At 36.5% G+C, this 17,019-nt stretch overlaps 6 protein-coding genes across 6 annotated transcripts; 3 read left to right on the plus strand and 3 right to left on the minus strand.

Annotated features, from left to right (window-relative positions):
* Positions 1–47: 47 nt before the first annotated feature.
* Positions 48–2,918, minus strand: ALA1 (alanine--tRNA ligase; the record flags this gene model as incomplete). Its single annotated transcript, XM_003957478.1, has 1 exon — positions 48–2,918. One exon carries the CDS (start codon positions 2,916–2,918, stop codon positions 48–50), a length of 2,871 nt encoding a protein of 956 aa, XP_003957527.1.
* Positions 2,919–3,570: 652 nt separating this feature from the next.
* Positions 3,571–7,680, plus strand: KRE5 (Kre5p; the record flags this gene model as incomplete). Its single annotated transcript, XM_003957479.1, has 1 exon — positions 3,571–7,680. The coding sequence occupies one exon, from the start codon at positions 3,571–3,573 to the stop codon at positions 7,678–7,680; it is 4,110 nt and encodes a 1,369-aa protein (XP_003957528.1).
* Positions 7,681–7,964: 284 nt separating this feature from the next.
* On the plus strand, positions 7,965–10,040 carry TEA1 (Tea1p; the record flags this gene model as incomplete). Its single annotated transcript, XM_003957480.1, has 1 exon — positions 7,965–10,040. One exon carries the CDS (start codon positions 7,965–7,967, stop codon positions 10,038–10,040), a length of 2,076 nt encoding a protein of 691 aa, XP_003957529.1.
* Positions 10,041–10,370: 330 nt separating this feature from the next.
* On the plus strand, positions 10,371–11,423 carry KAFR0E02420 (uncharacterized protein; the record flags this gene model as incomplete). Its single annotated transcript, XM_003957481.1, has 1 exon — positions 10,371–11,423. The coding sequence occupies one exon, from the start codon at positions 10,371–10,373 to the stop codon at positions 11,421–11,423; it is 1,053 nt and encodes a 350-aa protein (XP_003957530.1).
* Positions 11,424–11,922: 499 nt separating this feature from the next.
* RPA43 (DNA-directed RNA polymerase I subunit RPA43) lies at positions 11,923–12,846 on the minus strand (the record flags this gene model as incomplete). The annotated part of the gene is made up of 1 exon (XM_003957482.1): positions 11,923–12,846. The coding sequence occupies one exon, from the start codon at positions 12,844–12,846 to the stop codon at positions 11,923–11,925; it is 924 nt and encodes a 307-aa protein (XP_003957531.1).
* Positions 12,847–13,237: 391 nt separating this feature from the next.
* FUN12 (translation initiation factor eIF5B) lies at positions 13,238–16,201 on the minus strand (the record flags this gene model as incomplete). Its single annotated transcript, XM_003957483.1, has 1 exon — positions 13,238–16,201. One exon carries the CDS (start codon positions 16,199–16,201, stop codon positions 13,238–13,240), a length of 2,964 nt encoding a protein of 987 aa, XP_003957532.1.
* Positions 16,202–17,019: the final 818 nt, after the last annotated feature.

A 17,019-nucleotide genomic window follows, 5' to 3' on the forward strand; every position in this document is an offset into this window, starting at 1 on the left:
TTTACAGCTACGTATACAAAATAAATAATCGTCGCATAATATTAACTTTAGATAGATAATTTTTCTTTGAATAAGGTGTCAAGTTCAACGACAGCCTTGTTAACTTCAACGGATTTGTCACCCATACCTTGGAACACGTTACCTTTACCACCAGCTTTACCACCGACGATACTTGAAACTTGCTTGATTAAAGTTTGACCTTCAATACCTTGAGAAAGAGCGTCATCAGAAATGTAACAACCATGTGCAATCTTGCCCTCTGGATCGTTACCTGTGAATAAATACATTGATTTGTCCTTGGCGGAGGTCTTCATGAAGTTAACCGCTTCAGTGATAGCCTTAGCATTCGTTGGAATATCAATGAATTTGACGAAATATTTAGCGTCCTGATTTTCGGCGAAATAGTTTTTAACTTCATCAACAGTTTGCTTGATTTCCTTCTTGGCTCTTGATTTGACTTCATCCTTAACAAGCTTATCAGCCTTGTTGAATTTTTCTTTTAATTCATGCTTTGTGATAACAGAAATGGATAACTGTCCCAATTGAACACCTAACTCCTTTAATTTCTTTTCTTTGATTGGAGAAAATGGTAATTGTTCAGCCCTAGTTAAAGCTTCAGCAAATTCATCAGCGATTCTTTGAGCTTCAAAAGCTTCAGTACCAGTGACGGCAACAATTCTTCTGATACCCTTAGCAATACCACTTTCTTCTAAGACGACAAAGTACTTAATGTCAGAAGTCTTGTTAACATGGGTACCACCACAGAATTCGACAGAGTACTTATGCCATTCTTCACTAGTTGGGTTAGCCAATAGATCATCAACTGGAACACCAACAGAGACAACACGGACAGGATCTGGATAAGTTTCACCAAAGACGGCACGAACAGATGAAATTTGTTTGGCTAAGTCTAATGGGACGTCCTTGTAGTAGACAGTTAAATTGTCTTTAATTTGTTGGTTGGAAATTTTTTCAACGTCACGTAATTCATCAATAGTTAAGGCTTTCTTGTGAGAGAAATCGAATCTCAACTTTTCTGGTGCAACTAAAGAACCCTTTTGATCAACATCGTTACCTAATGTTTCTTTTAGGGCTAAATTCAAGATATGTGTACCGGTATGGTTGTTCTTAATTGGGAAACGGCGTAATTCATCATAGGCAGCAATGATCTTATCACCAACAGACAATTTACCTTCTTCTAAAGAACCAGTGTGGAAAACGAAACCGTTGTATAATTGAACATTTTCGACGTTGAATTCAGCAACATCATCAATGACAATTTTACCAGTGTCATATTCTTGACCACCTTGTTCAGCGTAGAAACATGTCTTATCTAAAATAATACCGTATTTCTTACCTGGTTCGCTGATTTCATTGACAAAATTAGAACCGTCATGTAATTTTAAGATAGTACCTTCAATGTTTTCAGTACCGTACTTAGCTTTATCGTCAGTCTTTGCGACGTTTTCTTCATTCAGTTCATTTAATTCGTGGACATTTAATTTGATTAAATCGGAACCACCCTTCTTACCACCTCTCTTGGAAGCTTCATAAGATTCTTGCTTAGCTTTCTCGAAACCTGGTCCATCAATTTTCAGGCCTTGTTCTTCTGCCATTAATTCGGTTAAATCAACTGGGAAACCGTAAGTGTCATATAATCTCCATACTTGCTTACCGTCTAGAGTCTTTGAAGTAGTTTGAGAAGCAGTAGTAGCGTATTTTTCGAATAATCTTTCACCACGATCTAATGTCTTAGCGAAAGAGGCTTCTTCTTCATCTAAGATTTCAAATAAGAAAGATGGGTCTTTAGTTAATTCTGGGAAGATATCTTTGACTTGTTCGATTAAAGTTGGAGCTAACGTGGAGAAGAAGTTACCGATTGGGTAGTTCATGTATTTACGAGCATAACGAGCACCTCTTCTTAAGATACGTCTTAAGACGTAACCTCTACCTTCGTTATTTGGAACACCACCGTCAGCTAAAGCGAAAGTTAATGTACGAACATGATCAGCTAAGACTCTGTAGGCGGTATCTATGTTATCTTTGTCTTCATCACCGAATTTACCAGTGTATGATCTAGCACCGGTAATTTCTTGAATCTTCGCAAATAAAGGTTGGAAAACATCTGTATCGTAGTTAGATCTGACGTCTTGTAAGACGGAAACCAATCTTTCAAAACCCATACCGGTATCGATATGTTTAGCAGGTAATGATTTCAAAGAACCATCGCTTTCTCTGTTATATTGAATGAAAACTAAATTCCAGACTTCCAAGACATCTGGATCATCTTGGTTAACTAAAGAAGCGGCATTTCTCCCACCGATTCTATCATAATGGATTTCAGAACATGGACCACATGGACCTTGGTCACCCATTTCCCAGAAATTATCCTTGGCATTACCTGGTAAGATATGATCTTCTGGGACACCAACATCTCTCCATAATTGACGAGCTTCTTCATCAGCTTCTAGGCCTTGCTTGGCATCACCTTCAAAATAGGTGACATAAAGTCTGTCTTTTGGAATACCGTATACATTAGTTAATAAATCCCAAGCGTAATGGATAGCATCAGTCTTGAAATAGTCACCGAAAGACCAGTTACCTAACATTTCAAAGAAAGTGTGATGATAAGAATCCTTACCAACATCTTCCAAATCGTTATGCTTACCACCAGCTCTAACACACTTTTGAGAGTTGTAAGCCCTCTTTAAAGTGTAAAATTCAGAAGCTGGATCAACAGTACCAAGGAAAATTGGTTTATATTGGTTCATACCAGCATTAGCGAATAATAAAGTTGGATCATCGAATGGTACGACTGGGGAGGACTTGATGAATTTGTGTTCTTTGGAATTAAAATAGTTTAAGAACGTATTACGAACATTCGTAGCAGTCCATTTTTGCTTGTCACCTATAGTCATCGTTCTTCTACTTATGATTTGTAAAGATGTTCTGCGAAACGTCGTAAAAAGAAGTATTTATTGTGATCTGGAAAAGATAAGGGGAAATAAAACTTCAAAAATTTGTACGAAAGAAGTTTTTTGTAAACAACTTATACTCTGACAGAGATCTTCAAAACTGTTGTTTCTTTAAATCGAGTCCTCTTAGCAACTCAAGAATTGCTTCTTCTCGATTTCTTTTTATTTTTTCTTTTCAGATATCGCCAAGTGAAAAATTTCAGTCGTCGCATCGAGAGAATGCTTTCTTTTGGCAACTTGACGGCTGACTGTGTGACGAGCGATGAGCGAGGAGAAACGGTCCTTGGTGCAGTGACTGGGTCCAAAGGTTATGGGGTATCATATGTATGGTGTATCTTGAGCGAAAAGAGACTTGGAATTGACAAAAACAGTGAGAACTAGCATGTGAGAGCTTCAAAATGAATTGACAATTTGAACTCATTGTATACGGAGGATTCCTACTTAGGTAATTTTGTGATTTCTAGTGGATGAAAAGGGAAATTCTGTAGCTATTTCTGTTCCAAAGGCCAGTTGGAATAGCTGTCAAGAGAGAGTTTATACTGTGAACCGACGGCAACTTACGGCAGTTTAGTATCTAGTAGAGCTGGGTTGAGTTATGAAAATGCTACTTCTGTTGGTGTATCTGCTATGTCAATTTCTTTCAAGGACACTGGCGATTAAACTATCTGTACCGAATGATGCATTCGGCGTCCCTGAATCATTAAGAATATGGTCTATCGTGAATAAGCTGGCTCTGGACAACAATATCGATGCTAGTATTTTGAATGAACTGTACCCCGTGATTACGAAACTCGAGGAACTGGATGAGGCTCAGTCTGTTACTGATTTGGTCTATGATCACTTAAATGATGCTGTCTCCAATGACATGGCACAGTTTTTCAAACTTTTTGACTCTCTATACCCTATGGGGCTGCAATTTGAAGATGATTTGAACACTCCATTGAATAATGACAATTTTTTCATGTTAAATGACCAAAAATATTCCAAACCTGACGATGTCTTTTATTTAAAATCAAAAGAGCTAAAAAATCAAGCTAAACTTGGGGATTCAGATGTTATTGCTTCAAGAAATGATGTAGTTATAGGTAAAAACGCAGACGCTCCAATATTGCTGTTTTATGGCTGTCCTGTCAATGATGAGTTTGATGATTTTAATAGAAATCTGTACAATGAGGCGATTACAACAGATAAAATTAGATTTATATGGAGATCGACTTGTTCTATGAATTTCCCAAGTAAAATCAACTCCGAATTTCCATTAACTTTTACCGTGAATGAAGAAAGTGATTTAAAGTCTTTATTAGACACAAAACTTCCTTTTAACATTCCCCATGAATTCACTGATTTAGATAAACTTTCCTTCGCAAAACCAACTCAGGAAGAATTGAGTGATATGGATATGAAAGTCACTAGTTTTTTAGTTAATCATTACCAGGAAACCAAAAATTTAACTGAATCCCTAGAATATACAAGAGCTGTACTCAATAATTATCCCTTTTTAATGCAACACTTTATAGAAATGCAACCAAACAAGAAGTTAAACAGCCTAATTTCAAGAAGCAATGAGGAACTAGAACGTATGGGAATCGATTATAAAATGTTAGGTCTTTACATTAATGGCCAAAATCATAAATATTCGACTTTAGATCAATACACGTTGTTGAATGCCATTTATAAAGAATACAGAGAAATCCAAAATTTGCAAGATATATTAGAAAAATATTTGCCTACAAATGTACTTACACCCACTTTAGCAAAAGATTTGTTAAATTCCTATTCTTCATTTTCCTTACCACATTTAAAGGAACTACAGCCCATCAAATTGGATCTACACAGAATAAGAGGATTCTCTGAAAGCGTCATTTATTTCAACGACATCGAAGAAGATGAACAATATGAGGAACTCGAAAAAGATGCCACTAAATTCTTCGAAAAGTCAAAATTTGGTGAGATTCCTGAATATAGACGTAATTGGGCTGAGCTAATATTTGTCATAAACTTTGACATATTGAATAAAGATCCAGATACACAACATGCATTAATGGGTTTGAACCGAGCTGTTCAAATCACAGGCGAGGGATATCCACAACGTATTGGGTTATTACCGCTTGGTTCTAGGGAGAATCCAATTGTAAAGAAAATTTATGAGCTGAAAGATACTGATTCATCTGAATTAAAATTGTTTTTAGAAGAGTTGGGGAGCAAAGAAGATGTTATTTTTTCAGATTTCAGCAATATTCCAAATGTCGGTAAGCTATTGAAGCAACTACAGATCGCTGAAACTTCAATTATTGTCAATGGTGAAATTTATCCGTTTAAGATGAATACATGGAATTATCTTATCGCAAAAGTAATCAAGAAGGATGTTGCTTTCATTAAACAGGAATTAAATGAGTTTGCAGCACGAAACAATGTTCAGGGTGATAAAAACGTTGATGTTAGGGCACTTCTACATCTGAAATCAGCGGATAGTAGGCATCCAAAGTATACTCCTGACTATTTTGCAGATTCAGTTTACACTAAATCAAATGATAACACTCTTAATACAATTCCTCAAAATATAATCGAATTTAGTTTCAGTGAGAAATACAATATTCTTCATACTATCACATTATATGACAACTTTGATTCTCAAATCGCCTTGAAAAGGTTGAAGGCCCTTTCTAAAATAAAATTCCATGGTATAAGAATCAGAATGGTTCATTCTGGTGATGTCACTTCCTCTAATTGGATTTCTTTAAAGAATAACTTATCTAGTAGGAAGCAGCTGATTGCTAAAGTGGACAATCTAATTACCAAAAGCTATAGAAATATTCCAGATACAACATCTATACCACTCCAAGTGTTGCACTCTTGGCTGCCAGACATTCCCCTAGAGCATTTGAAGTCACACTCTTTTTTTCTGTTCAATGGTAGATTTATTCATCTGGACTCTGATGAAGTTCTAAGTGTTAAAAGGCTTCAGGCTATAGTGAAGAGAGAAGCACAAAGGACTTTGGATACAGTGTATGCACTTAATGAAATTGATCCCGCTTTCGGAGAAAAGATGGCTGACCCAGGTTTTATAGAGACAGTGTCGTCAATCCTAACTATGCTATATTACAAAGGTACTACTATATATGAAGATGGGATTGAATACACGACTGAAACAACACTTTCAAGGATGGATTTTTCACAAATCTTGGCAGTGAATAATATCACTTATTTTGAACAACATAACCATGTCGAGAAACCTGTTGATCTGCTGCTTATCATAGATCCATTGGAAGAGAGAACACAACACATACTATCTTTACTTTCCAAGGTAGAAAATCTAGAATTCATTAACATAAAGGTGTTACTAATCTCAACGCTCTCTCTCAATATTGTTCCAATTGAAAGGGTGTACACTCTAAATCAGAAAATTCAAATGAAAGAGCTTAGAGAAAACGATCTGCTAAATAATTGGGAGGTCGATATAGAAACACCTACTCATTTCTCCATTAATAGCTTTACAAGGCTAGAGAGTACAGTAATCGAAGTTCATGCATTTAATGAAGATTCACCAATTTCAGGAAGTAATGTCGACGGCATAGGTGGGGTTAGGTTACAGTTACTTGATTCAAGCGGTTCCATCATTGATACGCTTTCTACTATGACTACTTTTGGCTACGGTCAATTTCATCTTAATCAATTAGGCAAGAACTTCACAATTAAAAGTGCGGATGACGGCTATGAGGTGGAATCCTTTTCTTTGCATGGATATGCAGATTATGTTCCCTCCTCAAGCTTTGACATGTTGGATTTTAATCCAAAAAAAATATACATCAAAGTTAAAATCTTGGACAGGGTATCAAAAGCTGTTGAACAAGACGGTGGATTCAATATCTTCTCTGTATTGAAAACTCATGAAGATGAAGAATCGTATAAAAGAATGATTCTTTCAATTCTATTATGGAAGCTAGTTGAGGATGATACCGAACAACTGACATTCTGGATCTTAGATCAGCCTTTTATATCTGAAGAATTCAAGCAATACTGTGAGATAATTAACGAACAGAATGAACTTCGTGGAAAAATTAGATTTATTGATTATGACTGGCCAGCTTGGTTGCGTCCTCAACGTTTCCGTTCAAGGAAAGTGGACATCTCAAAGCTACTATTCCTAGACGTACTGTTCCCAGAAAATATCACAAGCATAGTATATATGGCCCCGGTAGCTACACCAATCGATCCGTCTAGTCTGTTTGAATTGGATGCGAAGGCCAAATCATTCCGCCTTTTCAGAGTGAAAGGGAAGGGATACTGGGATGAAGGCTATTGGGAAAAAGTGCTAAAAGAGAATAACTTGAGCTTTTATTCGATTGGCCCAGCATTTTTAATGAATTTGGATGTCATAAGAGCAAATGGAGATGCTGATAAATTGCGGATTCATTACCAGAGGCTCTCTGCCGACCCGAAATCTTTGATTAACATTGATCAAGATCTACTCAATGATTTACAGACAGCTATACCAATGGGGAGCCTTAGAAGGGCCCTTCTTGATAAACCCAAATTGGATACCACTCTTATAGAAAGGTGGGAGTCTGTTATTCAAGACAGTATTGCAGCAGCAAATTCAGCTGCGATGGACAAAGAACACGATGAAATCGATTATAAAAATGTAAGTAATGATGAAACTACGACTTTAGAGGAAGACGAAGACTATTTTCATGATGAACTTTAGGAGCTTCATAGTAGGCATGAAGTGTAGAAACTACTGAAGCGTATATGTATAGTTAGTTTGAATTTAAGTTATTCTATATTTCCGTTATGCTTGGTATAATTTTTCTTCACGTGCCGAAGTATTTTTGAACACGATCATAAAACTTTAAGTGAAAATTATTTGACTTTCGCGAGCTCATCGATTGTAGACAACACTAAACTGGTAAGCTAAAAGGGTCTTCTTGGTGTTCAACTGCCGCTTTTTCTGCTAAGTATAAAGGGTAAGTCGAGTATTTGCTATTAGTCATGCGACCGGATGGTATCAGCTTCAGTGAACCATCGCCCTCACCATCAACTGGGCAGATCACTTCACAGTCAAGAGCAAACTCTAATAAAGTACAAGGCACAAACGATAATGGGAATGCTGGAAAGAAAAGATTAGCATGTAATAATTGTAGAAAGAGGAGAAAGAAATGTAATCTAGCCTATCCTTGTGATGGATGTGTCAGGTTAAAGCTAAAATGCAACATCAATGAAGAGGATTTAAGAAGGAAAAGATACACGAACGCTTATGTCAAATCCTTGGAGGAACATATTACTCAGCTTGAAATGAATTTAAAGTCGTTAGCGGGGCAAGTATATCCCAATAATTCGCATGTGCTAAAAGATAAAACTTATTTACCTTCATTACCATTAGCAAACAATGAAAAGAAGATAGACTCTCCATTAGCCCCCATCCTTCCTCCACTAGGGTCTCAGCTTGGACCTTCAATCATTCGTGATGCTGGAAGTATTACACTTTCTAAGAAAAAAGTGTTTCTTAAAGGTAGTCTGTATCCTGAAGGACCTGTTACTTATAAGTCGAATTCTTCGATTTCACAGCTGCCTTCTGCCTCACCTTCAGCTTCTATAGGTTCAGCAGACGGTTCCAGCGTGAGCTTAATTAGTAATGCAGACGGATTTGAAGCTGAAAAACGTATTGCCGATTTGAAAACCACTGTGATTAAAAGACCTACAATAGTAACAGATCCAAACCTGATTATAAATGATGCAAAGATTTTAAAGGCTTTATCGAATTTTTACAAGTGGTTATATCCAGGGCATTTCACTTTTGTTCATAGAGAAAGCTTTCTCTATGGTTTTTTTAATCATGCCAAAAATAATTACGAAGATTCAAATTATTGTTCTGTGGAACTTATATATGCAATGTGCGCTGTTGGGTCAAGATTGAGTCCAGACCTTCAAAATATGTCAGAAATTTACTATGAGAAGAGTAAAATGATGTTACTCAATTTAGTGTTCGATGAAGATAGTATATCACGTATAACAACTGTTCAGGCACTGTTATGCTTGGCCTTTTACGAATTAGGTAGAGGGAGCTATCAATTGGCCTGGTATTTCTCAGGTTTAGCTATGAGAGTTGGACATGATATGGGCTTCCAACTGGATCCAAAAGACTGGTATACAGATGAATCTAGCGGTAAGTTAACCAAGAGTGAATTGGAGATCAGGTCAAGAATATACTGGGGGTGCTATATTGCGGACCATTTTATCTGTCTGATGTTAGGTAGAACGGCGACATTGAGTGTGAGTAACTCCACCATTCCAGAATCTGACGAATTACCTGAAGTTGAAGGCACAGAAGAGTTTAGGTTTGTAGGTAAGCATGTGTTACAAATTTCCTTACCATTGAAGAACTTGATTATATTGTCAAGATTTGTCCAAATTTTCACCTCTAAGATTTTCATTGAAAGTGATGATACAATTGAGAAAGTTAAATATTTGAATAAATTCAATGGTCAAGTGTACAATTGGAGACAATCATTGCCAGACTTATTGAAGTGGTCGAAGGAGCTGTTAGAAGATGACGACGTCTCAACTGATCCTACGATTTCTTACTTCTGGTACTACTATTACATTGTGAGGTTAACTTTCAATAGACCATTTATGAAAGATTCCGATGAAGCCAGGATTGTCATTGTGGAAATTATTGATGATTTGAAGAAATTATTCGAAAATTTCAAAAGAAAATTTGGCAGTTATAAGAAAGCTACGATATTTCAATTATACGCCTGTATACTAACCATTACATGCTTAAAGAAGTTACAGGATATGAAAGTAAATTCAACTGCAGAGTTACAAAAGTGTAACGATCAACTGAAATTTTTCGAGCACATCTTCAATAAAGAATTATATCCAGCCTACGATCTACCAAAGAGACTAAATGATGACGAATATTTTGAGATTGACACAGAAAAGCAAGCTTTGAATCAAGTCGCGAATAACAATTATACGCATGACTTTTCTCTCAGCAACGAAATCGACGATCTCATTAAAGATATTTTCGGTGTAGACTATAACCCGGCCCAGCCGCTTATATGATCCACCAAAAAAAAGAACGAAGCAAGGCGGAGAAGGAAATAAAAAGAAACGTTAGTCCTCGGACCTTTTCTTTTTTTCTGCCAATTTGGGTAGCGATGAGCATCGCAAGCAAATATGATAGACATTACTAGTAGTCGAATACTAAATCTCATTTCTTTTTTAAAATATAGTCGATGCATTTGTAATATTTATATTTAAAACGTCCATAAGTCAGCTTTCTCTATCTTTGCCCTGATTCTTTTTTGCTTGTACAATCTCTATTTAAGACACTTCCTGAGTTTGATAATCATTTATTCAGATTAAAAATATCTCATATAAACCAATTGCAATATGGAACGCACACCCAAAGCAGAATATACTCAACTGAACAGACTTATTGCTCCAAAGAGCGATCATGTCTTGAAATTGCTTCAAGACTCTATGCAGTTTACGCATTCAAACTCTTCATACCATTCATCACAACTTTTTGCACCTCAGCCACAACCAATTGGTTCATCAAACAGTATAACTGATAATCGCCTGATACCATCTCCTCCTCAATCACCAAAAAATAATGAACCCTCTTCGAATAGCAGTCTTGACGAACGGATTGAAGACAATTCAGATAGTATTGTGGTAAAAGCAGTTTGGGACCCAGAACTGACAACAAGAAACTATCGTTACATTACACACAGCTTCCTGTCGCAGTACAGATTTCAAGCCTCTGTAATGAAGCAAAAGAAAAATCATAGGAATTCTCCAGCTGGTATTAGAAAAGCTGCATCACTCAAACATGCTTCCTCCAGTTCAGATATCGAAAAGAGCTATAGAAGAACACGTACCATCACAAGACCAACTAGATCTTTGGAGGAACACGATAAGTCGGAACAAGATTCGACACGTTATTATAGTCCTCTTTTATCGCAAAGATCCAAGAGTACGACATCAAGTAAACAATTAAAAAAACTAAAACCTACTCTATCTTCTCCATTAGCTTCTGCAAAGGTCATCAGTAATGTGCCACAATATGTTCCAACTATGTCATGGCAAAAGTTGCCAGATTACGCACCATCACTTGATACTCTACCAAAGAACAATGATAAGTGTTTGAAGGTAGAGTGGAAAGGCTCCTCCATGGATCTTGCAGATGATCCTCTGAAGGAGGAACTACATCCTGCAGAATTGTTGTTAGCCCAAATTTTAAGATTACCCTGTGATCTATATTTAGACTCTAAGAGAAGGTTTTTCCTGGAAAAGGTTCATAGATTCAAGAAAGGATTGCCATTTAGAAGAACTGATGCCCAAAAAGCTTGCAGAATAGATGTAAACAAAGCCTCTAGATTATTTGCTGCTTTTGAAAAAGTTGGTTGGCTACAGGATTCGCATTATCAAAAGTATCTTTAAAAACCAAAGTTTGTAAAATTTGGACATTTGTATTTTTCATCTTACGTCGTTGTTTTTTCTTCATTAAATAATGTTATATAAAAACTTCCAATTTCATTTATTCATTTCTATTATTATTTCTATTCATTTTCCTCTATCCATAATACGATTTTCAGGTTTATTGTTTATCAGAAGCTTGACTCAAAGATTAGAGACCCGATAATAAGGCTTTGGCATTTTACATGCGTCTATTCATCTCATAGAAATGCAAAGCGCAAAAATTATGAAGATATTCAGCTTTTACAAAGATGTGGCAGGTACATTTGATATCTTGCCGGCTTGCCCTTTGGTCTTTGTTTGAAACTCTTTGAAGTGTCTTTTGTCATCCTCGACCGCATTCATTCCACGGCTGTTAATGGTTTCGATTCACTTCTTAGTATGTTTTATCTTTATAAATGTACATAAGACACCACGGTATCTTTGGTAATAATATATATGTATGTATGCTGTTAGATGCATCCTAGTCACTATCACTGGAACCACTGGCATCGCTTTCACTGGAGTTTTGTTCGTAAACAATTTCGGCACCATTATCTTCTTTGACTTCTGATAATTCTAAATCTTTATGGCTTTCCTTATTTTCTGTTTCGACTTCTTCATCAAAAACAATTTTCTTATTTGACACAACTGGTAAATTAGCCACTTGTGAACGAGCTGTAGATTTTTCACTTGAAGGGTTTTCCAGTAGAGTACCTTCAATAGAAACAAGTCTGCCGGTAGTAAAAACACTCCTTACAGTAAACTTTAACTTACCATCGATTCTTTCACCGTTACTATCGACCCAGTGTCCCATAGAATGAGATCTACCGGTTGTTGAAGCCCTAGTTTCATCTGCATCGGCTTCCTCGTTTTCCACATCTTCTGATGTTTCTTCATTTTGTACAAAAGTCCAGTCAAATGGAATATTATTTTTCTTAATGCTTGCATTGAAGACGTCATGAATTAATAAACCAATGTGAGAAGCTGACTGGATAAAGATATAACCTTCAAGAACGTCGTCTACTTGTGGTTGCCATACAAACAGGTCCACCTGACACCAGGTAAAGCCAAATGGGGTATCATTACTTATTTTAACCAATTTTTCATCTTCTTTGCCATCTTCATTTAGAGGATCTTCATTTGACATCTTAAGATTTTCGTAACCCAGAATAACACCACCGACTGTATTGTTATATTTCATGACCATTGAATTCAAGTGCTGTTTCATTATACCTTGTAATGGGTTTTGCAAATACATAGGAGCTAATGACACATATAGAGAAATTGGCACACGCACTATACAGCTCGAGACACCATCTTCAACTGGATTAGTGACTTGTTTTTTGTGTTTTTTAATGAATCTTGCCACTTTTAAATCTTCTGCGGTTCTTTTGGCAGGTGCCATCTTGTGATGTCCTGGTTTGAATTGGTTTTATAAGGTTGATTTGCTGCCTGTCTACAATATGTATCAATATTGCGATGAGCTTTTCATTTTTTTTTTTTTGTAAAAATTTTTCACGGAAAATATTTTATCACGTGCTATATTAAATTTACTGTAGAAACTACAACTTAGTCAAAGGTAGCATTTACCTGGAACAGTTTCCAAAGTACATTCTACAACGTATTGTCTTCTCCTCATAGCTATAGAGCAAGAGTCATGTTAATTAAGACTTATGATTAATAATAGTTTTAGTTAAAAACATATACAAAGGGCTAATAAACAAAATAAGAAGATATGTATATAAAGTAAAATTCAAAAAGTAAAGATGACTAGAAGAAGACAAACGTCTCAAAAATCATTCGATGCCAAATACTGGTTTTAATTTCTTGATCAATAGCCAGTCTGATCTAGAGACTTGATCTCTGAATGCTTGATCCTTTAAGGTGTCAATAGACTTTCTGGAAATCATAGAGTATAATGTATCAGATTCATCAACATGACGACCCCAGATTGGTTGCTGATGAGATGGATCCTCTAGACGTACAGCTACACCTGCGGCAGTTTGGCCTTTCTTAACTTCATGAACAGGTTGATGGTTAATTTCCAATGAATTTACTTTACCCAATAGTAAAATATGCCTTTCTTTAGTAGTTGGATCGGTTCTTACGGCGCAAATTGGTGTGCCAATACGTAACGTACCCTCGAGAACATCAACACCAATAATCATTGGACCACGCTTGTTGATGATTTGTAGAGTTTGTACAACACATGGGAAAATAGCAAAGTCTAAGAAATCCTTACGACGTTGTTCCAATAATTGTTGTTGGTAAGCAGTAAATGAATCGAACAAATGATAAATAATATCAGCGTTGAAGATCTTGATACCTTCCTGTTCTGCATATTGTTCCGCTTCTTTATCTACCTTGACATCGAAACACAACATGACTGCAAATTCAGGTGCCCTCTCCAACATAGTTGATGCTTTCATAACATCACGCTTGTAAACTGGACCTAAACCAATAGACATGACTGGAATTTTCATATCCTTTAAGAAATCTAACAAAGCTTCTAGAGAACCTAAGGTAGAAGCTTGGACAACGACACCCTTACCAGAAGTATCAACGGAATCTAATAAACCAGTGATATCATCCATAACGTCATCCATCATTTCTTCTTCATCATCATCAGGACCAACGACCAGTAATCTAGAACCGGAAACAGCCTTCTCTAAATCATTAGCAGCGATTTTAACACCTAAAGCAGCCTTGACTTCTTTGTGATGAATATATTCTGACTTCAAACGTAATTCACGTAACGGTTGTGGGGTCAATAAAGCTCTGATGTTAGTTACGATAGGACCATTCATACCACACAGCACAATTCTGTCACCTTCTCTCAAGTAACCATTAGACAAGATGACATCAATGGTGGTACCGAAACCTTCAACAACCTTAACTTCCAAAACGGTGGCTTCAATATGAGATAAGTACATCAATTGTTTTGACATTCTCTTTTGTGTTAATTCTAATAATAACCATAACAAATCTGGTACACCTTCACCGGTAACAGCAGATGTTGGAACAATGGAAACGTATTTAGACATATTCTTGTTGTTGAAATATAATTCAGAGTTCAAACCTTGTTCAGATAAAGCCAATTGGATGTTGCTTAATCTTGTTTGGAATTCATCTTGGACAGCTCTTGCTTGTTGGGCATAAGAGTCCCTGAAATTGTTATTTGGGATTTCCTTCCAATCGTATAATCTATCAATCTTATTCAATGCAACAATGAATGGAGCTTTTCTGTCTCTTAATAATTTGATAGATTCAATAGTTTGTTGTTCCAGACCGTGCATAATATCAATAACCAAAATGGCGATGTTACATAGAGAAGAACCCCTTGAACGTAAATTAGAGAAAGATTCGTGACCTGGGGTATCGATAACCAATAAACCTGGAACGTCTAAAGTTTGTTTTTCGTACTTTGTCATAGTTTCAGTCTTTTGTTTAATAGCATCAATTGGGAAATAAGTGGCACCAATTTGTTGGGTAATACCACCTGCTTCACCACCTTGAACATTGGTTTGTCTGATTTTATCTAATAATTTAGTTTTACCGGTATCAACATGACCCAAGATACAACAGATTGGAGAACGTAGGTCCTTCTTGTTGGAAACAGCAGGAGATGCTGTTGGAGCTGGTGCAGCTTGTCTAACAATTTCTTCGATTTTGTCTTCTGCTTTTTCAGCTTCAGAAATTTGCACAGGTGTTGGTTCAGTAGAAGTGTTAGTAGTTTCCCCTTCCTCGGCAGTTTCCTCTTGTACTGGGGCAACTTCTGTTTCATCCTCCTCGCCAAGATCTAAGTTTTCCCAGTCATCGATTAATATTTCATCGGCAAGATCATCTGAAATCTTTTCAGTGGTGAAATCTTTCTTAACAGTAGTGGTTTCGGTTTGTGACTTGCCTTGGTCTTGGGTGGTTCTCTTCTTCTTCTTGGAATAAACGATTTTCTTTGGTTTTTGAACAGCGGCTTCGTCATTATCATTTTCTAACTTAGCTAAACCAGCAACTTTGACGTTACCAGCGGCTAATAATGCAGCACGCCTTCTTTCAAGAAGCTTCTTTTCTTCCTTTTGCTTTTTGGTTAATAATTTACCTTCAGCCTTCAATTTTTCACGTTTAGCCTTTTCCTTTTCTTTCTTTGCTTGCCTGCTTTTCTCTTTTTCTTCTTCTTCCTTAGCTAATCTTTCTTCTTCTTCTTTTTCTAATCTTTCTTCTTCTTCTCTGGCTAATCTTTCTTCCTCTTCTAATTGTTTCTTCAATTCTAATTGACGTTTCAAAGCGGCTAAACCAGCTGGAATTTTCTTAGCAGGCTTCTTAGTAGAAGTGGTGGTCTTTTTATCATCATTCTTTTCTTTCTTTGCCGCAGCAGCAGCTTCAATATTTTGTTTATTCAATTCCTTGTTTTGTTCCTTTTGGGCTTGTTGCTGAGCTCTCTTTCTGGCAGCTTGTTCTTTCTTCTTTTGCTTTTCCTTTTCCTTCTTCTCTTTTTCCTTTTCCTTCTTAGACTTCAAAATTGATGGTTTAGATTCTTCAGCTTTCTTTTCTTGCTTCTTTTTAGAACTCTTTAAAGCAGACATGAAATCATCAGCTGCGACGGCATCTTCTTCTTGACCTTCATCTGGTTGTGGAGTATTTTCAGTAGTGGTTACATCGACTGAAGATTCGGCAGGAGTACCGATTTCTTCAGATTGAGGTAAATCTTCTTCAAAATCTTCGTCCCAGTAGTTTTGCTGGTTCTTCTTACTCTTCTTTGCCATGATTTAATCGAATGATTTTGTTTATGGTCTTTCACTATTTTAATTACTAAAGTTTTACTTTCTTTTCTATAATTTTCACTCACATCATCATTGAACTAAAATTCACTAAAAAATTGAAAAATTTTCTGCATACATTTGACAAATGGCCGAAATTTCAAATTTTGGTGCGAAAGCTGAAAAAATTGATTTGAAATGATCACGTGGTTTGAGTCAGTTTGGCAATGAAAATTTATCTTTGGAACGCCCTGGCAGTGATTGCTAGACACTGGTTTTGATAGTGATTTAGAGTGAGCAATTGTGGCATTAGTAGGTCTCTGCTATGTCTTGCTGCGGTAATAAAAACGATCAGAGAGACTAGCCGCGGAGAAGGAATGGAATTTAGCAGTAAAATGGGGAAAGAAATAGTCAAATTGTAAAGTGGCTCCTCCAGCTTAAATAGACCGCAGAGTGTCGGATTTGGTAGACTAAAAGCACCAATTGCTACGAGGTGTAACCGCGGTTAATTTCACTTTTAGTGCTTGGAGAGTATCTTTTTCTTGTCACTTTTTGTACAAAAAAGTTAATTTGGAAAAATTATTATAAAAACACTCCACTTTCTATGGCTAACCGCCAAGCCACAACAAGATGAAAAGCTAAACTTTGATGTCCACGAGATGTGTGTGTTTGTGCGTTTGTCTGTGTATCATGGACATTACAAGTTGCTCTTTACTGGAAGAAACCAAGATTTCTGGTGGGCGGTTAATCACAGTTCGAATATGTTAGCCGCTGGTGGAGGGATGAATAGCCGTGACCTCACATTGATTATATGAGTATTTGTT

Source organism: Kazachstania africana, chromosome 5, assembly GCF_000304475.1.
Source record: "Kazachstania africana CBS 2517 chromosome 5, complete genome".
In the NCBI taxonomy this organism is placed as follows: domain Eukaryota; kingdom Fungi; phylum Ascomycota; class Saccharomycetes; order Saccharomycetales; family Saccharomycetaceae; genus Kazachstania; species Kazachstania africana.